The following is a 20974-nucleotide window of genomic DNA, read 5'->3' on the forward strand; positions in this document are numbered from 1 at the left end:
CTATTTGCTCCCCAAAAAAACCACTTTTTAATAGATGATATCAGTGTGGTAGCTCAGTCTTGCTGTGTGTTCTTAACTACTAATGAGTTCTCTGTGGGTTCTGGCTTGTTAGTGTTTCAGATGGCAAAGGGAATTCAAAGTGCTGCCCTGGTATGAGTGAGGCGAGTAGCAGGTTTTCTTTTTTTTTTTTTTGGCCCTTTTTTGTTTGTTTTGACTGGAACCTAGCAAAAGCAGATAATAAAGCATGTGTGGGGATAATGTGGTGGAATGTATGAACAATGCAACAGGTTCATCACCCCCAGGGACCTGGTGCCTCTCTTCCCTGAAGCAGGTGAGGTGCCCCCCACATCCCTGACATGGAGCCATGGTGCAGGAGCTGTGGCTCCTCACTCAGGCTCCAGCTCTTTCTTAATGGGACCTGCCAAAACTGTTGTTCAGATAAATATTTGTTTGTGAGAGAATCCCTCAGGGAATGAGGGAAAGCATTATCAACAAAAGAGAATACTTAATATTTCTTAAATGATTTTAAGACTTAATATCTATAATGGAATCCTAAAGCTTTCTTGTCCAGTATTGATTTAATTTTTTATGGTTTAAATAATATTAAATACTTGCTAGCTAGACTGCTGTTTCAGCCCTACCATATTAGAGCAGGTTGCTAATGTGTGGTAAAAAACAATTTTTATCTCCACCATCTGGTGTTCTCTTTTTTTTTTCCTCTTAAAAAAAAGATAAGAGACACTTGCTGGAGGCAATTACTGCCTCTATTCCACAGAGGTGAAACTTAACAGGAAATCTGGCATATGTTGACTCTGAACTCTGCACATTAATATAGATTTGAACAGTTGCTGGCTGATAGGTGGTCCCACTCCAGCTGCTAAGGAGGTGATGCACAGTAATGGAAGCAGAACTGGAACATAAACTTTTTCAAAGTGCTCTGATAAAGGGCTCTTGCCTTTCATACTCTTGTTCTCTGGGAATAAGAAGCTTTTGCTAATTGCTTATAGGACTTAACAAAAGGAGCATAGAAATGGATGAGACAGTGAGAAGCTTGTATCAGAAAGACATGGACAGTAATGAAGAGAAGAAAATTTCCTGAGCCATCTTCAAGGTGAGCATTCAAGAGAGGGGAACAGTCAATAAGATTTTGGGCTCTTATTCTGAGGATTTTCTTTTCTATTTTTTTTTTTTTTTTGGGGGGGGGAACATTAAAACAGAAAAAACTTTTAGAATGGAGTTTGTTTGGCTTTTCACATATAATGTTCACATGTAAGGCTGTACTTAGTCTTTAACACCTTAAGTTTCATGCTGTAATTTTTATTAGGGTTTCTGAGAAGTGGGGCAGAGATCTTCTCCTGAGATTTTCTTTTGTCAGTTCTCCAGCTCCGAGCAGACCTGTGCCTAGGTCTGCACTATGTGGACATATGCCCGGCCTCAGTAAGTGATTCAGGTAGGTAGCAATGGTTCAGATCCATTTGATAACACGCTTCAGATAAATTAGATTTTGTACTACCTTCTACTTTTGAGTTTCACTCGTCCTTAGTCGCAAAGCTGCGTGTGCTCAGTCCTGCCCCTTGGAGGTGGCGTGAGCCGCCAAGTTTCCGTATCACATGTTGGGTGTGAAGTGGTTCTTGTTTGCTTTTTACACTGTTTCAAAGAAAGCTACGTGCGGTGCTCTACCTGTCCGTGCTGTCCGCATCATCCGCAGAAGGTATTGCAGTTTTGTCAGGGCTTTGCGTTTGTTCCCTAAGGCGTGAGCGGGGATGTACCTGCTGCTGGGCTCTCCGGGCAGCACAGCCCTTCAGACTCGTGCGGCTCCTGCGGCCCGGGGTCTCGCCAGCGCTCCGCACAGCCCAGCCGGGCCCCGGCGAGGTGTGCGCTGGCCGGGGCAGGTGCGGGCGGGGCGGAGCGGGACGGTGCGGGCGGAGCGGGACGGTGCGGGAGGGACGGGACGGGGCGGGCGGGCCGCGCTGGCGGCGGCGCTGGCGCTGCTGCGCTCCGGGGCTGCGGTGAGTGGGACCGGACCGGGGCGGGCAGGCTGACACGGGCTGAGCCCCTGACACGGGCTGAGCCCTGCCGGGGCCGGGGCAGCGGTGGGAGCTCCGTCGCTCCGGGAGGAGCGCGCCTTTCCCGCAGGAGCCGGGCTGGCGCTGCTTCGGCAGCTCTGTCGCTCTTTGCCGGAGCGCAGCCCCCGCCCGGCGGGCAGAGCCGTCCCGCGGTGTGTGCAGACACGGACACGCACGAAAACCCACGCGTGAGTTTCCATGTGTTTGAGGCTCCGTCCGCACACCCGGGGGGCGCGGGGCCCTGCCCCGCTGGGTGCGGGCGGATGGGAGGGACTGCGGGCTCTGCCGAAGCGGCTTCTCCAAAGTGGTTCTTTTAATGCGGTGTTGTCTTAATCTGTGCAATACACCGAAAAAATACGCTGCATTATTATTTTGCATGGTAAGTTCTTTCTCTTAAGGAAACAAAGTCGGGGGAGAGGGAGAGGAAGCAGTTTAGTACCCTTGTGTTTCCAGAGACCGTGTACCTAGGTCTGCTCTCCTATCTGTGGTATGAGTCGAGAAAAAGGCATTTCTTGTTGCAGACTGGTAAGCTTCATTGCTGGTGCTTTGTTCTTTAAGCTGTGCTGAGTGCATGGTTTCTTGCATGTTCTTATGGTCCTCTAAAAGGCGCAGTAGAAAGCACAACTCAAATCCAGTTATGTGGTGAAAAATCTGATTTCACTGAGCTTATCTCTGTACTGGAGTTTAAATTAAAAGCAAACAAATAAATCAAACAACCCCACAAACCAAATCTGCATAATCAGTAAAGAAGCAGCAGTTCTTACCACCATGTGAATCTGAGCATTTAGCTTTTTTATTACTATGCTGGTGAAAGTTTCAGACAAGTTAGACTGGCTGTGCCCTTATCCTCCTGTGCTACACTGACCATTAACCATTTAGGAATATCTTCTAGCATAGGCTTTATGCCATCAGATAATGAAATAAAATCTGTGAGGTATATGATTTGACTCTGTAGAGAATATATTCATCTTGGCTATTAGTCTTAAAGACTGACACGTTTGCTTGGAAAGCCAGGCTGCAAATCTCTTAACAGATCAGATGCAGTCAAGTGACTTGTTTTAATCAGCAGTGGTGTGATTTAAGTCCTCATCAATATGTGCTGAAAATAAGCAGTAAAAGTTTATTTATTTGGGACTGTGCTGAAATAGTCTGTATCCACAGTAGGTGAAAGAAAGCTGATTTGTTGAATGGTAAAATGGAGCTGGTAGTGGTCAGTGAGAGGACCTGGAGGTTCTGCAGAAATGGGAAACTTACTTTAGAGGCAGAACAGGTATTTTCTTCAAGGCATGTTTCACAATGTATAGGCTGTTTGAATGACTTTTAAATACTTTAAATGCTGTGTCTGTTTCCGCATTATAGGATGACCTGCCAGCTCCTTCCAGAACCACACTTAAAGGAGACTAAATGAAGGCTTTGCAGCAAAGTTTTTAGTTTGAACTCCATATATAGATATAGTAAACTATAATTTCAGAAAGTCTTAAATTACCCAAGTCTACTGAAGTCTAAACTTGTGGTAACTAGTGAGTTACTTGCTATCTGTCCCTAACAAATTTCTGCAATGTATCAGAACTTTCACAAGCAATTTAGTGCAGTAGAACAGCTTTGTTCTAAAGAGATTTCAGGAGCTAGAGCCTGAGCCTGAGCTTTGTAATACCTTGGTGGAGGTGCCTCTGTATCTCTGTTTCACAGTTCCACTGTGGGGGTCAGTGTGCAGCAGTTTGCAGAGGAGCAGCACTGTCACTTATGTGCACAGGGTGACACTTGTGTGCTCTGACAACGATTTTTAAGCCTCTTATCAGACTGTGTGTACAGAGCACTGTAGTTTGTGGCTGGCGGTGCTCCTTCCTCTCTCTGCAACTTTAAATATTTAGTCTTGAGGTTCTACATTTTTGGTAAGCTCAATACTTTTCTTGAGGCTCTCTATTTGTGCCATATAACATTAGTCTTTCATGCAGGATGTATGATAAAAAAAACCTTAAATGTTTCCACCACAGATACTTAAGAGTTGCCAAAGAATCATCTTCATTCCTTTTGGCCCACTCCCTTCCCAGTACAAAAGATAACACCACAGAAAAGGACTATTACTGGAAATATCCAGAACCATGATGGAAGTATGACTGCTGTACTTTCCATAAGTTAACCTTATGTAGGTGAAACAGACTTGGAGATAAAATGGATGTTGCACTTTGCTCTCTTTGGTCTGAAAGGTATTGAAGACCTAGGTAATGGAATAATGCTGCTTGGGAGTGATTGGTTTGAGTTCAGCCAGTTATCTGAACTTGGAGATACTTCAGTTAGAGAAAAAAAAACAGAACCACAAGTAGATTCCTGTACTGATAAGCAAGTTCTCTGGTTGAAAAACCTATTCATCTGGCCTCATAGTTTTTTAGTCATAACTTTATTTTTTTTCCAGTTTGTAAAGCTGCATTTTAAAAATGTTTAGGAAAAATTACATTCTCAGGTCCTTGAAGTATACTATGTACCATGCTGTTTCAGGTACAGGCAGTACATGCCTGCACAATTTCTGTAATAAACAAAATTTAAAACAGTTGCATTTCTGAGATAATTTGTCTCTGTAAAACCTGGTAAATGAATGATGGCTTCAGTTATATCCTCCAGTAGTACCAGATTTTAAAAAGCTTTAGTTTAGATATATTTGTATGCATAATTTTATTTTCTCTATGTGCTTCCTTTCAGTTTGTTTCTCTAAATAGATTTTGGTTATAATATCAATAAACTATTCAAGACAAAAGTGAACCAGAGCACTTATCTCACAAAACTCTTCCTTACAGTTCATGTTAACATGTTTGGCTTCTGCTGTGTTACACACCCTTTTCTGCACTGGTATTTCTTTCTAAGCTGAGGTAACCTGGATGGGTTTCTTGGGTTACTGTGCAATCACTGGGTTGTGTTTTCCTCTATGGATGTACATGTAGCAGGGTGTGGAGGGGAACAAGGAACCAATTCCCATTCTGAACTGTTACTGCTGGTGTGCATGGCTTTGGCTCCTCAGCACCCTGGCTTCTTTCTGCCTGTGCCTTCCTCTGGGGAATAAGGTGAGAGAGAGCTTTTCAGTAATGGGACAAACAAAACCAGCAGCAGTGGTTGATCCAGAAGAAGAGGACAGGACAGAGGGTGTCTGCCTGTGGCATGGGGCGCAGACAAGCAAATGCAGCACTGCTTTTGTGCAGTGAGCCCTTGGCAGGGGCTGCACAGGCTGCAAGCCTCCAGACACTCCTTTTGTGGTGCTCTATCAGGAGCCATTTGCTACTTTTAGGGTAAATTTAAAAAGCTGAAGGTACATGTGCAAGTAGGTAATTGCTGCTGATATTTCTCTGCAGCGACAGGCTGAAAGTGAAGAGAATATTTCAAGTGACTCTCTTCCTTGTTCTGCCACCTGTGCCTGTGATCAGTCAGTGTGATAAACTCAGCTTTCTGCAGAGCAACTTTTGTACTAAGTTTCAAAATCTCTCAGAGATCTGTATTTAATACCTGGTCTTTGCTAATGGAGAAGGGGAGCAGGAGGCCAAGTGCCCATGCAGAGCTGGCAGCCTGCCTGCCCTGCAGGCTGAGCCTGGGCACAGCCTGCTCCTCTGTGCTCTCACAGACCTGCCCGGACTGGACTGGCTTTGTGATCCCTCCTGTTCCAGAGTCTATCATTTTGGGTGTTGAGCTACCCTGAAATTCTGCACAGAAATTGCTCCTCAGGAAAACCAGCAGTACACCAGGCTGGTGTTCTGCCTGGGTACACACCCTTCCCTCTCCCCCAAGATGATTTTCTGCCCTGCTAAAGGGCTTCACCACTCTTGTCCTCCTTGTAGGCTCAGTTTTGCTCTCAGAACCTTTCAGTCCATCTCTAGAGTTGGCTTGAATCCTCCACAGCAGCTTTCTGTGCCAACCCAGGCCTGTCTGCTCCCTCCCTCTTGCATTTATAAAGGGCATCAAGAAACCATCAAAGGCCCCCAAACTGACGCCAGCCCTTCAATAAAGTTGTAGCCAATGTATTGAAACATCTTGGTTTTTAATGGACAGGGAAGAGGCAGAAAACCATGGGGGTGTGCCATGAATCACATTATGGTTTGCAGGCTAAATTTTATAATGACTTTATCATTAAAATACTATTTGTGTTTTCCTTCAGAAAAGTTTGCATTAATAATGAGTAATTCAACTTAGAGTTGATTTACAGGCAAGATTAAATTTTTAATTAAAATTACTTAAAGCTAATTTTAATCAGAGTTTCAATCAGCAAAATCCTTGACAAATAACTGATATTAAATTTTATTATGAATATACAAATTTTTGGTGAATTTATTGAAGAAAACAAGATTCCAATTGAATAACAACTATTAAAGCATGCTAGCTTGCAACTGGCCAAACCTTATGTTGTAAAACTTACCTAGGTGCTGTTTTATTTCACTAACTCTTTATTCAGGTAGCTAGTGCAATATATTCCTACATACTCGTGCAAATTCTTGACTTTTATTTAAAGAACAGTGAAGAATATATTTTTACTTGGTAGGAATTATACTGTCATAGAGGAATTTATAAGCAATCAAAATACACAAACTATCATGAAGACAAAGTTCAAGATGTTATGTATTGGGAAGAATACTTAAAGTGTGCTTTGGTGTTTGAAAGCAGTTTAACTAAAAATCCCATATCCTTTGAGATTTTTTGGAACAGAGAAAAAGCTTGAATGTTTACTCAAGAGTGGTAGAGGAAAATGCAGTTCATAGTCCAGCAGTTTGTGATCTTTGCAGCCACTGTTGGTTGAAATGAGGTAAATAAACTGAAATGAAGAAAAGAACCTTTTAGACAAGGGTATGCTTTTGGCACTTGACAAGTGTTGCTGCATTTGCCTGCAAGTAAAAGAGCAAGCTGTTAGCTCAAGTCATCTGCAGAATATGCAGTGTGTGATAACTGCTGGAGATCTGCATGGTGGGATAGGAAACACCAAGTGGTGTAGAACAGGGGAACAGAGATTGTTTGTCCTTTCTCATAAAAAGCCCCAAGAACTATCAAGCTTGGGAGAGCCAATTTCAAAGCAAAATAAGGCAATTTTTCTTAAAGTGAGTAGCACAACAGGGGAGTTTTCTGCTGCAGTCTCTGGATGACTCTCTTGCTTTTTAAGTCTGGACTAACAAGTTTAATTTTTTTTTCTACTAATTTTGAACAATATTTTGCCTGAATTATCAAATTCTTGTGTACTTAATAAACAGATCTGAAATGTGTAATACTTAGGGTTATTTTTAATGAAGGGTTATATTTAAGTATTATTTTTTTCTTTTTAGGTTTAAGCCTGCCCTGATTAAGATAAGCATCTCTGACTTGGCTGCAGAAAAGAAGACCTGGAGAAGAAAGTTCTGCCAGGATATGTGACATGCCAGGAGCTATGGGATATCCTATCCCACTTTTGGTGACTGGAGCAGGACCACTGAGGATTCAGCTGCAGAGCTCTGTCACAGCTGTACAGCTCTCCTGAGACCAGGCTAATTCTGCTGGGAGGACTTCAGACAAAGGTGTGAAGAAAACCACTGTCTGCAAGGCCCCTGGTGTTGTGGGTGCTTTTTGCACACAGGCTGGTGCATCTCCACTGGAAGGACTGGGATGTAAACGAGTTCCAGTTCAGCTTCTGCTTTGGTGCAGCTTCCATTTGGAACTGCCCAGAGTCTGCCCTGTGACCCTGAGACCTCAGCTGGATGCTTTTCTACTCCTTCTCACCTTACCTCAACACTTCAAGACATCTCTTACAAAATCATTTGTCATTTGAGCTGTGCTGTGTGACAGTAAGTATTTGTAGTGTAATTATTTCAGTGGAGAATAATGGATTGTGAATTTTTTTTTCCTTTGGTTACTACTTCAAACAAGGATGGGACCTCATTAAGCTGAAGTATTTAGAATAAATTCATGGTTGATATTTTTGATTTTTTTAAGATTTTGTGCAGCTGAGATGCAAAAAGCATCTGCAGATTTCTTTCCTCTTCTGTCACTGCAAGCAAGAGATTCATCTGTTGAGATGATTACACAGTAAGATACAACATGTTCAGAAAACCTTCCCTGTAATTTTCACAGTTTTGCTTTTTTTTTTTTTTTCTACCCTGCCATTCTTGCCCAAAATGCTGCTTCTATTTGCAGGCATTTGGGCTGTTCTATAAAAGCTTAATGTCGAGCTCAGTAAGTCCTTTGCTGCCTTGATGTGTTAGAACAGAGGTTTCTCTGCTGGCAGGGCTCCCAGCACTCGGCTACCCGAGTCGCTGCTGTCTGCAGCTCCCTGGGGACTTCTGGTCACTTGGAGACTGAATTTGATTTTCAAGTACTTCCTAGGTGAGAATGGGGAATGCACTGAGTGCCCAACTCCCCCTCCTTGCCATGAACAGGGAGCAGTGGGCGTTGGATTCCAGTTGACTCATCTGCATCGCTGAGGCTTTTTTATTTTTAGATGGAGGGATGCTCTGTAATATTTCAGCACAAGGGATGATTTACTTGTTTCCTTCCACTTCTTGTCCTTAAGTAGTTGTTCTTAGTTCAGACTATGTGCTTAAATTTGATGCTTCAAGTAATATAGTCTTTTGTAAAAAAGTGTCTGGCCACGTTTTTGAGGATAATAAAATGGACAACACTGTCAAATGGCCTGCTTTCATGTTGATTACTAGGTGGGAGTTCAGAAAAATCAAGGACAAAATGCTAAGGAGCCAGTTCAGAAAAATGGAATGCTAATAAAGATAAATTTCCTGAAAATATTAATATTAATATTAAATGGAATAGTGTAATTTGATTTAAAATTGCTTTAAATATTGTGCGAAATAACATAGGTAGCATAAGATAAATTACAGAAGCTGGACCTTTTTAGTTTAAAGCTTAGAAAGAACCTTTAATATAACAGTGGTGCATTAACTAGCCTGCTGGGGATAGTTCAATTTTCTTCCCAGTCCCTGGGGAGATGAGATTTAAGTGTAAAATAACCACAGGGTGATAATAGACTAAGTGAACTCAATGTTTATCTGCCAACAGTTTTAGCTGCAGAGGTGGAAAGTCTATGCTTTTTTTAATCTTTCTGCCTCTGACCACTTCTAGGTTTTGTGTTGGTTGCTACTCTGTAGAATATTGAACATGATTAGAATCTATGTTCCTGGGTTTTGCTAAAACCATACAATATCTAATAATGAATTATTAAAACCCTTCTTTGGATACTGGCAGGGAATGTGAGGGCCAGTGATGATCAGACACAAACTCTCCCTTCTGTGCTGTGAGACCTTGCATGGGGTCCAGCAGCCTGAGATATTGCTGCCAGATCTCCTGTAAAAATTAGTCCAGGCTCAGCTTAGTTCATAAAAAAGGCAGTAAAATTGCCAAGGCAGCTGACATTGACCTGGCCAGAGTAGCAGAAGTGTGATGTAATCTGGAAATTGAATTATCTTTCCATCATTAGGTTTAATAGCCCTATGTCCAAAATAGTGCTGAGTGGGTATGAGAAATAAATCCCAGCACTACTGCTGTTCCTAGGGCTTACTTTACCTTGTGGTTGGATAGGGAACTGGATTTTGGTTTTAAAGATAACTGGGCTGTGTGGTGCTCATAAGCCTGTGGGTTGAGAACCCAGTATAATAATTCCTGGCTTTAGAATAGTCAAATATCTAGAAAATAATTTTCCCTTTTCAGCACATTTACTTAAGTCCTAGTACTAAATAACAGATATGTGCTCAGAATATACAGGCCTATAGTATCTTATATACACATATTTTTTACATTTATTAATGTATAATTCAGAAACCAAAAAATATTTTTTTCTGTTATGGGCCTTTTATTGCTTAGTCAGTAAAATGGAAGAGTTATGATTTATGCTTCCCTATCCCAACTGGCTACACTGAGAAATGGAAATAATGATGGGGCTGTGGCTCAAACATGGGATTTCAAAGCAAGAATGGCTTGGCTGTTGCTCAGATTTTCTCCATGACCTCCAAAAATAATTTTCCTAACTTCCACTTTGTTGCCTTTGTTGCAGTATGACTGCTAGTGCAAAAGAACCACGCTGGAATTTTTAAAGTAGGAAAATCTTTTAAAATTCCTGATTCATCCAAGCATCATGCACTGTGGTCCTCCAGAATAGCTTCTGCATCAACCCTGCACAGTTTGAATTTTTACTTAAGGCCTCCCTTAGGTATACGCCCTCTCACATCCCTGTCGCTCCCCCAAGAGGGGATTGAAGTGGGGCTCTTGGCTGATTGTTAATCTTCCTTCCCCCCTCCCTAGGATGCAGGGGCTTTAATCAGGATGAACGAATGCTACTACGACAAGCGCATGGACTTTTTCTACAACAGGACCAAGGCGGACACCGCGGATGAGTGGACAGGCCCTCAGCTCATCGGTGTTCTCTGCTTTGGCACGTTTTTCTGCCTCTTCATTTTCATTTCCAATTCACTGGTCATAGCAGCTGTGGTGAAGAACAGGAGGTTTCACTTCCCCTTTTACTATCTTCTGGCCAACCTGGCAGCTGCAGACTTTTTTGCTGGCATCGCCTACGTGTTCCTGATGTTCAACACGGGCCCGGTGTCCAAGACGCTGACGGTGAACCGCTGGTTCCTGCGGCAGGGCCTGCTGGACACCAGCCTGACGGCGTCCCTGGTCAACCTGCTGGTCATCGCCGTGGAGCGCCACATGTCCATCATGCGCATGAAGATCCACAGCAACCTCACCAGGAGGAGGGTCACCTTCCTCATCATATCCATCTGGGCCATCGCGATTTTCATGGGCGCCGTTCCCACCCTGGGCTGGAACTGCCTCTGCGACATTGCTGTCTGCTCGTCCCTGGCACCCATTTACAGCAGAAGTTACCTGGTGTTCTGGAGTGTCTTAAACCTGGTTGTGTTCTTCATTATGGTGGTGGTTTACATCAGGATCTACATGTATGTCCAGAGGAAAACCAACGTCTTGTCGTCACACACCAGCGGCTCCATCAGCCGGAGGAGAACCCCTGTGAAGCTCATGAAGACTGTCATGACTGTCTTGGGTAAGAGACTTCAAACCGTGGTGGGCAAGGCTGGCAGTGCCAGTGGATTTGTTTGTGTTGGTTTGGTTTAGTTTTTATTTGAAACAAACCAACAAAAAACTCCACAAAAATTGCTCAGCCCTCCTAACACACAAAAACCTCAGTGGACCTGTAAGTGTGGAGGCATCTAGACTTCTGTGTGCTTTAGACAGTGAAATAGTTGTTGCACTATGCAGAAACATGAGATAGAGGACTGGTCAACACATAGACGAAAAGTAGATACCTTGTTACAAAACACAAATTGTGAAGGTAAAGAATTTTTGGCCTTTTTTTTTTTTTTTTTTTTTTAAGCAGGAAGATGAATCACTTTGGAGAAAGGCTTGTGAAGGTTTGTAATTAAGTGGTAGAACATTTTCAAAATAATGATTTTAATATTTGCACAAGGCCATGAGCACTAATATTGGATGTTGATAGTTTTCTTTGCACATCTTCCCCTTGGTTTTCTGAACATAGAAACTTCTTCCCCCTGGAAATGCATCTTCCCTAGGGAAAGGAGAGAATGGCTGTTGGGTCTGTGACTTTGACAGAGATTTGCTTTTCAAGTGAAGGATTTACTTTCATTCTGTGGATATTGCATGGTGCAAAATACTTTTAGATAATGATGGTACAGCCTAGCCTTGGATCTCTAAATCATAACATGAGATTTGCCCTGGGTTCTACTCTAAAGACAGTGTTGATCCTTGAGCAGCTCAGATCACTTCATCAGGGAATTGTGAAGTAGTGCACACTAAATTAGAGATGAACACAGCAGGTGACAGATCCTTGGAACAAATACCAGATGTAGCAGTCAATTTTCCCCAGAATTACTTGAGTCTGAACAAGATGTGTCCTGGAAACCAGATATTGTGTAAGCAGGGCTCCAGGCTCCCCAAAAGGGGTTATACTGAGACACTTGTGAAGCTGGCCTCAGGTGGTGGTGGACTCTAAACCCAAAAATATGGCTTTGCTGCTCTGACAACTGCTCTGAGGCTGGATGAGCCAATACAGTAAAGCTGGAGCTTTTGGGAAAGCTGGTGGTCATGTATACCTGGGACACAGCTGTGTCATACTGCAGCATGGTAGTATCACAGAGCTCTGGGAGAAAAGTGTGATTTTTCATGGAGGTAGGGCTTGCCAGGGTAAGAAGTTCAAGTTCAGGACACATTTTTCCTCTTGCAGTTTTTGGATGCTGTTTGCACAGTCTGGCATCTGATTTTATTATTTTTTTCTGAAATAATAGAGCTATGCTACATAACACCTTTGTCTACCAAATGATGTATTAAAGAGCTTCAGAAGCTGAAATCCATTAAACTTACAATGCCTGACCTTGTAAAAGAAAGTGGACTGATAGTTCAAGCATGTACAAGGTTCTCACTTGTATTTCTGTGTCTTCTGGAGTTGGCTTGTCCACTGCCAGAGCCTTTTCTTTCTAAATCCTTCCCCAGCTGTTCTTTTGAGATTCAATTTGGTGGTTGTTCCTGGCCCCCTGCCCTTGACTTGCAAGAGCAAGGTTTGATCTTTTGCCCTACCTAAGCTCTTGTGCTGTGAAACCTGAACCATTCACCTGGAAGGAGAAAATCTCTGCAGGAAAACTCTGAATTGCTCCAAATATACTACTCCTAGTGCCTGGGGATGAGTAAACTGTAGTTAGCTGCTGCACTGCAAAGAGACAGAAAACAGAGCACTTCTAAAAAGCAGCTCTCTGAGCATCTCTGTTGAAGGCAGAACTGCACCCTGCAGCCCATGTGGGAGTGGGAGGGACAGGGATGGTGGCTGCCATTCACTTTTCCCTTGTGGTCCTTTAGCCTGTGGCAAGCCTTTGGTGTTCTCTGCAACTGTGCTGCTGTGTGGAAATAAACCTCACTTAAAATCTAATTTCAAATTTGATATTTCTTTTACTAGAGAGTGAGGCTTTAGGACTATGGGTTGATTTGAAGTTCAGCATTAGCTTCCTCTTACAGCATATGGCTTTTCAGCCATGAAATTGAACTATAATTCAGGCAGAACATTTAATGTTATTGTGTGCTGGGCCAGACAAATTTAACTTAGCCTGAGCACTACTTTGGAGATCATAATTTTGTATATTTACTTTGTCAGTCAGAAACAAAACCGAAACAGAGCCTGCTTCCAAAGAAGTTAAGTTAGCGCTGGTTTTGCTGGGTGTACAGTCTACTTCAAACTCATGGGGCAGAGCAAATGTATCTTGGCATGTTCCTTCATATCAGTTCTCCAAATTTTGACTCTGAGGGGCTTTTTATAACCATTTATTCCCAAGAATGAGAACTTATATTTTTTAAACAGTTTGAAATGTGCTCTCCCGGCCAAGTCATTCAAGCACTGTGTGCAAAATGTATTAAAAACCAAATAGCTTGTTTTCTGGACTTTCCAATTACCACAGAAGTCACCAAGTGACCAAAGTTCCAAAATTCTGCTCATAACTGATGCAAGAGCCTAGAGCTATATGCAGCATGTGGCTTTTGCCCAAAGTAGTTATTTTTAATGATTTTTTCCAAAACGTCTGAAAATGCTTTGGAGTACATGCCTGCTATCATCTTAACTAAAAGCCCATTCCAAAATGCTGGATAAAGCATAATACATTCTTGTTCATGTGCTCTGCTGTTTTCATGGGAGATCCAGGACAAAATCCTTCTCCTGTGCTGCTGTGTGGAAGGAGGCTGTGTGTAGCTGGGTACTGCTGGCATGCTGCTCCTCCCAGCTTCCTCCTGCTCCCTCCTTGGGAAGGCTGGGCTGTGGCTGGCTGCCCTTCCAGCAAAATATCCCTGTCCTCTCTGGTGTTCTCCTCCTGTGGTCCTACAGCTGAGAGTTGGGGGAACCGAGATTTTTGTGTAATTTAATGGATTCCTGGTGACCACAGCTACAGGTGGCTTTTTGCACCATCACTTAGGCTTGGAGGATCTCTTCCAGAGGCTGGGAGTCAGCTCCTTCTAATCTGCATATTCCTGCCATAACCCTTAGAATTGTCCACCACAGTATGGGAGTAAGGCTTTCCCTTTGACATGTTGAACCACAGGGACTTATCTAGTGGAAGCTGGAAGAAGTGAAACCAAGAAAAAGGGGCTAGAATCCCCTTGAGCTGACCTTGTGGCATAGCCCCAGCTCAGCTGTGAGTGTAGCTTTGAAGAAGAGTGGCTGCAGGTATGCTGGTATGTGATTTTTCAGGTGGTTGTGTATGTGGTAGCTCCTCTGAACCTGGCAGTGAGATTCCTGCTGAAATAGCAGCTTTGGAGGGGATGATTTTCAGTTTCAGTGAATTTATAGTTTAATTGGTAACTTGCTGTTTTAACTTGGTCGCACATGTGGCATTGGCAGCTGGAACCTACTGCACGTTTGTTTTTTTTTTCTCTCAGCATTGGCATGCTTAGGGACAGCAGGATGTGTAGGAGTTTATGAAATGATGCTGTTGAAGCATCAGTAGTGCTTCCAGATCCACAGGAATTAATTTTTAAACAGGATGATGTGATCTACAAGAAATTCCATGGTCAAATCTAATGGAAAATCCTTAAACTAACCTTGAGGCATTGTGACACCTGATCTCCCATAATCTGGTGGAAAGACTCCAAGTTGTTCTGATCTGTGTGGTAGTCAGGCTGTATTTCATGTCACTTTTGTGAATTTTAAAGAGTCCCAGAAGTTAAATTATTTTTGGTGTGGGCACTTTGTCAGGGAGGGGAGTTCCTATGGGATAAATATTCTGCAAACAAGAAAATTGCTGAAGGGCTGAGACTGAGCTATATTTTTATGCTTAACCATGGTTCCCTCTGAAAGCTTGGTGGTAAAAATAACAAAATCTGAGCAAGGCTGTGAGTCTGAGACGTGCTTCACTTTCATCTCTGTGGTGCTAAGAGTAAAATGTGTTTTTGATGGAGCCAAACCGCAGCCTAGAGAAAGCATTATCCAGTAACTTGGACACTGTCACTGCATTTCCCCATCCTATGTGTGGAGACACACCTGCAGGTGTCTTTTATCTTCCCTTACTTCTGCAGCTGAAACTTTTTAGGGTTTTGCTTGTATAGATACATCCTATGAGTTTGGGACTACTACTGCCTGCAGTCGTGGGTTCTGTTTGAAGGAGAGATCTGTGTCTTTTGTTAAATGTGCCTTTTGGGGTCTCTTTCCTCTCCTGCTGACTTCCATAACAGCATGGTTGTACCTTTCACACTTTATGGTACAAGTGATCAAAATGCTTTTAGTGTCTGTTCTAAGGAGGGTTTGTTGCCATCTCAGTTTCTGCATGGAGCTGGTGGATTGGCAGCTTTGCCAGTGACCCTTGGTAGGCAGTGAAAGCTCTGTGTCTGAATGCTTGCTGAGACACTTAACTAGGCACAGTATTGTCTGGGTGGTTGGGTTACAGCACTTGTTAAAACTGATGGCATTTGCTGGTGAACCCCAGGACAGCAGATCTGTGCAGTGTTTTCTCCATTGTAGATGATAAGAGAGAGCTGCTGCCCTGCTCACAACTGCTTACTCAGCATGAGGAGCCAAACCAGTGTGTAGTACAAAGACTGACCAGGGAAAACAAGTGTTGTGGTAGCAGCATGCAGCTCCCAATGCCAGTGGGCAATTGAGGAATGTTACTGATGTTAACCAGTATCTCAAAACTAACACCATGAAATTAGTACTTAGCATCACAAAAATCTTGGTACAGCAGAGTAAAAAATCCAGTTTCTGAAGAAAGTGGTCTCTTGCCTTTCTGTTCAGTATTGCCTGGAACAGAGTAAATCAGTTGAATTTTGTCTGTAGTCCAGGAGCACAAGGTTGCAGCAAGACCCACAGTACCTTGTCCTGGATACATTTTTCAGCAACCCTAGTGCTTGTTAAATCACACAGATCCAGTTAACATACCATTATGGCCTGCCTGCCATGTGGGGAATGTCCACTCCAGTCCTGGATGGGGACAAGTGTCAGTGCTGCTGACAGCAGCCTGTGTGTGCAGCACGGCTGGGGGTGCCTGAGGTGCTGCTGGGCACTGGGACCCAGACTCCCTCCCACTGCTGGCTTCCACAGCTTGCATTTGGGAATATCAGCAGCTTTGAAAAGGTGAAGTGGACTTGCTTGTTCTACCAGAAGTGTTGAACAGATATCCACATCCCCAGGAGACCTTTTAGGCATTTAGATGCTATTATTTGCTGAATTATTTTTTTCTAAGCTCCAAAATGGGGAAACTCTGCTGTGATAAGTGATTGGAATTTCCTTGGTACATTGTTCAAACTGTGACTGCCTGGCAGAGTTGTAATTTTCTATTTCTGTATGTCAGACAGCAATTGTGGCTTGTGCTAAGTTAGTATTATCATGCATTTGGCTACTCCTTCCCTGGGCTCTGGGCGAGGGATCATGGGGTGCAGAGCAGAGGGGAGACCAGGGGACAGATGGGGCAGTCCAGGGCCCCTCTCCCCTTGTGGCTGGGGCTGCATTTGGTAGCAATGTTACCCTCACTCATGGTGTGGGTGTGCAGGAACATCAGAAGGTGCAAATGCAATATTTGGCTGCCTTCTAAGCTGTGGTTTTAATGCTTTCTTTTTGCTCTGTTCAGTCTGTCTAAGATCTCTCTTACTCTCCCTTTAATTATTTTTTGCCTCTCTTGCAGAGTTTTCTCTTCCCCCACCACTATGCACTTAACTTCCTCATACTTTTTGTTTTGGTTTTGATTTTCCCTGATCCTTCATATCTCTGCCCTGACTGCTATATCCTTCACTTCACCTTCACCAACTCATCTAGTTGTTTCCTCCTCTCTTTTCCTGTGTAACTCATATTTTTTCCCTGCAGCCAAATTAGTGTGTCTCAGCATGCAGAGGCTGGGAGGGAGCAGTGGAAGGAGGTGAGTTCAGCTCTGACCAGGGAGCCCACAGTGTGTTGTAGGCAGTGACATACATCCTACACTAGCTGTAGGTTTCCCACCCAGGACATGTTTAAATGATGTGACATCTGTTTATTAATTGGCACTGCAGAGTCAGCTGTAGGGTGGCAGGAGACTTGTCTCTTTGGATCATACTATGGCAGTGGTGGAAGTGAACCACCTGATGTCTTCTCCTCTAGCACATGAGAGAGATGAGCAGAGGAAGTGTGTTCCAGTGCCAGTTCTCTGCTTTTAAATGCTTCAGAGCTCTTGTTTATTTATCAGCATGGATAAATCACTGTTGTGATGACCTTTCCCATGTGTGTTTGAGTTTATGCTGTCAGCAGCTCAGATTCTTGCTCCCTGCAGTCTTCTGAGAGCTGCCCTGCCTCCTGCTCAGGGCTTGGCAGAGGTACTATAGCAGATAGAATCTTGCTACTGTCATTAGAATTTTGTCCTTTCCTGCTTTTATCATTTTTGTGTAGAATTTTGACAAACTCAATAATCTTGTAAGATACTAAACACTCCAAAACCCTACAAGTTTGAAGTCAGGTTTGGTTTTCTTTTTATTGTCTCCTATATTTCTAGGTGCCTTTGTTGTCTGCTGGACCCCTGGCCTGGTCGTCTTGTTGCTTGATGGCCTGAACTGTACTGACTGTGGGATTCAGAATGTCAAAAGGTGGTTCCTTCTCCTGGCCCTGTTGAACTCTGTCATGAATCCAATTATTTATTCATACAAAGATGATGAGATGTGGGCTACCATGAAAAGGATGATTTGCTGCTCCTCTGAGGATAAGAGCCAGGAGAGGCGCTCCTCGCGGATCCCCTCGACAGTTCTCTGCAGGAGCACGGACATCTCGGGCCACTACATTGAAGATGGCATTATTCAAGGGACAATTTGTGGAAAAGGAGAACTTGGTGACAAAGGAAACTCCTGAACTGTGCAAGGGACTGACTTGGCTGGAAAAGGAGAGGGGGAAGGGAGAGGTTTTGTAAGAGGAGATTGACTGGCAAAGCTAGTAAACAATATATCCACTTTGTTCCAGAGCCTCAACTCCAGTGTTAACAAAAGTTCTTATAAATAATTGCCTGATGGAAAAACACTTTGTAATGAAGAAAACCTTCTGTGCTGCCATCCTTTTTGTCTTTCAAGTACATGAAATTGTTTTTCATGTGAATGGAATAAATACCTCTCAGAGACTTCTTGTGCATGGAAACAAATTGTAAGCAATGTGGAGAGACCCTCCTTAAGCTCCTACAGAGAGAAGAAGCCTGCCTGACTGTGCAGGCTTGGAAATCATTGACTATTTATGCTTTGAATAGTTTCTGTGCATTTTGAGGAGGATTGTAGGCTTGGATGGACAGAATTGTGACCTCTTTTCTTGGTTTGTGAAGTTCATGAAATAGTTCATGCTTACCTCTTCTCTTCCTCCTCCTTATCTTGCTTTCAAAATAGGTAGTTTGATAGTTTATTAAAGCTATGCCAGTAGCCTGGCATGGGAGACCCAGACCAGGTGTCAGTGTGTGTAAGTGTGTCTGACTGTGGACATTTCTGAAAGCACAGAAAGCACAAAAGCCATCATTTCTTCTATAGTGGGGTGAGTGCTGCAGGCTAAGACAGTGCACTCCTTGCTGCTGTTGTGTAGGCAGGTGTTGAGGGTGGATTAACAGAAAAGCAGTGAGGCTGTGTTCATTATGCTCATTTTTTGCTTCCCTAGATAATATCAAATGGGTGTGCTCACTCCTCTTTACCTGCCATGCCACTGACAGAAATGAGATCCAAAACCCTGGTTTACAAGGGAACTTTTAAGGGAAGTTTAAATACCCATATGTCCAGGTTCAATGAAGCTATTTAAAATATAAATTAATTTACAGGCAAAAAAAGCCTGAAATCAATTTAAGCCCCTACCATAGTACAGTCTGCATTGATTGTTGGACCTTGTCTGGACCACAAAGAACCTCTGATTTGTGAGCAGATCTTACTGGAACAGGTACTTGAGCAAGAGACCATGAGGCAGTGAGCCATGGAGGGCTTTCAGCATTGTGGCTGATCAAATCTAGTGCTGATGCAACCACAACCCAAACAGCTGGAGTTCTGACCTATGGACTGTGCTCTAACAGAGCATCCAGCATCACAAAGCTCCAGGGTAAACTTCTTATATTTAAACTTACAAATTAAAAACTGGATTGTGGATTTCTCAGTACTCTAAAAAGCTGGTTCATGCTGTCTGGTTTCAACAGCAGTGAACTCCCAGCTGCCATTTTAACTTCAAGAGGAGTTTCCTGTGCTGTCTCTTAGCAAAAATCTGATCCCTGGTGTTAAGGCAGGTGACCACAACCACAGGTCACTTTGAAAAGTTTTGGAAATTTTGGCTGCCAAGAGCTAACACCAAGGACATATTTTATGAAGCTGGAAGATAAAGTTCAGCTGCGATTTGGACAAATTCTTCCTTCGGTTCCACTTGCATATGGATATCTGGACTGTGTTGGTCAAACAGAACCAGCCCTTGGCTCAAATGCTGAGCAGGGGAGTTGCAGAATGCACTGGGGGACTTCACAGCAGCCCTTAGCATATCTTATAAACCCAGCAAGGCTCTGTCCAGAGACCTGTCCCATAACATGCATCATCTTGTAGGGATGTGGCCCAGTATTCAAGGTAGATACTGTATTTGAATAATGCTAAAAATGTTTACACATTTTTTGCTATTATAATGCAATTTTTTTGGTGCAAATACTACTTCACTGCTTTGGTGTTCTGAAAAGTGTGTAAAGTGGTGCTTTGTAGAGGTGGTGGTGTGGTGGGTTGAGCCTGGCCAGAGACCAGGTGTCCACCAAAGCTGCTCCACCACTCCTCTCCTCAGCTGGACAGGGGAGAGAAAATAAAACAAAAGGCTCATGGGTCAAGATAAGGACAGGGAGAGATTGATCACTGATTATAGACTTGACTTGGAGAAAAATTAAGTTATTACCAATCACATCAGGGTAGGATAATGGGAAATAAACCCAGATCTCAATACTTTCCTCCCATCCTCTGTTTTTCCTGGGCTTAGCTTTACTCCTGGTTTTCTCTATCTCCATTCCACAATGGTGCAGGAGAACAGGGAATGTGGTCAGTTCATCAGTCATTGCCACTCCTTCCTTCTCATGGTGAGGTTTCCTCACACTCTTCCCCTCTCCTTTGTGGGGTCTCTCCCACACAAGACAGTTCTCCTCAAATTTCTCCAGCAGCATGGGTCCTCCATGGGGTCACTAGCCAGCAAGCCTGCTCCAGCATGGGCTTTCCATGTGCTCACAGCCTCCTTTGGGCATTCCCCTTCTCCAGCCTGGGATCCTGCACAGGCTGCAGGGAGACCTTTGCTCCACCATGGGCCTCCATGGGCTGCAGGGGAAGCTCAGCTCTGGCACCTGGAGCACCTCCTGCCCACCCTGGTGTTGGCACAGCTGTTTCTCTCACACATTCTCACTCTCCTCTGCAGCTGCAGTTGCACAGGATTTTTTCCATCCAATTAAATACATTATCCCAGATCCTCTGCATGGACTCAGCTTTGGACAGGGGTGGGTCTGTCTTGGAGCCAGCTGGCATTGGCTCTGTCAGACATTGGGAAGTTTCTGGTGTCTTCTCCCAAAAGCCACCCCTGTACCCCCCTACAGCTACTGCAGTGCACAGTTTGTCTGAACTAGGCTGAAGCTCTGTATACAAATCTAATAGAAAATAAAATGGCACTTCAAAATGAAAGTCTAGTTTTGCTTCCTGTTTGAATGGTGATTGAACAACGATGAGGAAATGTTGTTTCATGTCACTGTGGGTCCAGGGTGGGGGTGGGCGTTGTTTTAATAAAATTTTCCTATTTACTAGCAATACTAGCCAGTGTATTGCTTGGTTGAATCAGAGCTTGGATGAAGATCTTGAGCATCTGCAGCAGGGGAAAAAACATTAGGTGTGTCCTGCAGAGCTTGGGATTTAGCATGCAATATAACTACCTTTGGATGATATTTCCAGGTAAGCAGGAAAAGATGACTTCTGTGAAG

General features: G+C 43.5%; 1 protein-coding gene across 9 annotated transcripts; it reads left to right on the forward strand.

Moving 5' to 3' along the window:
* Nucleotides 1-283: 283 nt before the first annotated feature.
* On the forward strand, nucleotides 284-20681 carry LPAR3 (lysophosphatidic acid receptor 3). Of its 9 annotated transcripts, none has more exons than XM_056497901.1 (5): nucleotides 284-1111; nucleotides 1325-1450; nucleotides 7358-7852; nucleotides 10317-11073; nucleotides 17534-20681. In XM_056497901.1, the coding sequence occupies exons 3-5, from the start codon at nucleotides 7766-7768 to the stop codon at nucleotides 17881-17883; spliced, it is 1194 nt and encodes a 397-aa protein (XP_056353876.1). In that variant the 5' UTR covers nucleotides 284-1111; nucleotides 1325-1450; nucleotides 7358-7765; the 3' UTR covers nucleotides 17884-20681. The 9 variants fall into 9 exon arrangements, with proteins under 9 accessions (XP_056353876.1, XP_056353874.1, XP_056353877.1 ...); XM_056497905.1 differs by lacking the exons at nucleotides 284-1111; nucleotides 1325-1450 and adding exons at nucleotides 2042-2445; nucleotides 10069-10224 and having other exon boundaries at nucleotides 7358-7585; XM_056497899.1 differs by lacking the exons at nucleotides 284-1111; nucleotides 1325-1450 and adding an exon at nucleotides 1576-1711.
* Nucleotides 20682-20974: the final 293 nt, after the last annotated feature.

This window comes from Oenanthe melanoleuca, chromosome 8 (genome assembly GCF_029582105.1).
Source record: "Oenanthe melanoleuca isolate GR-GAL-2019-014 chromosome 8, OMel1.0, whole genome shotgun sequence".
Taxonomy (NCBI): Eukaryota; Metazoa; Chordata; class Aves; order Passeriformes; family Muscicapidae; genus Oenanthe; species Oenanthe melanoleuca.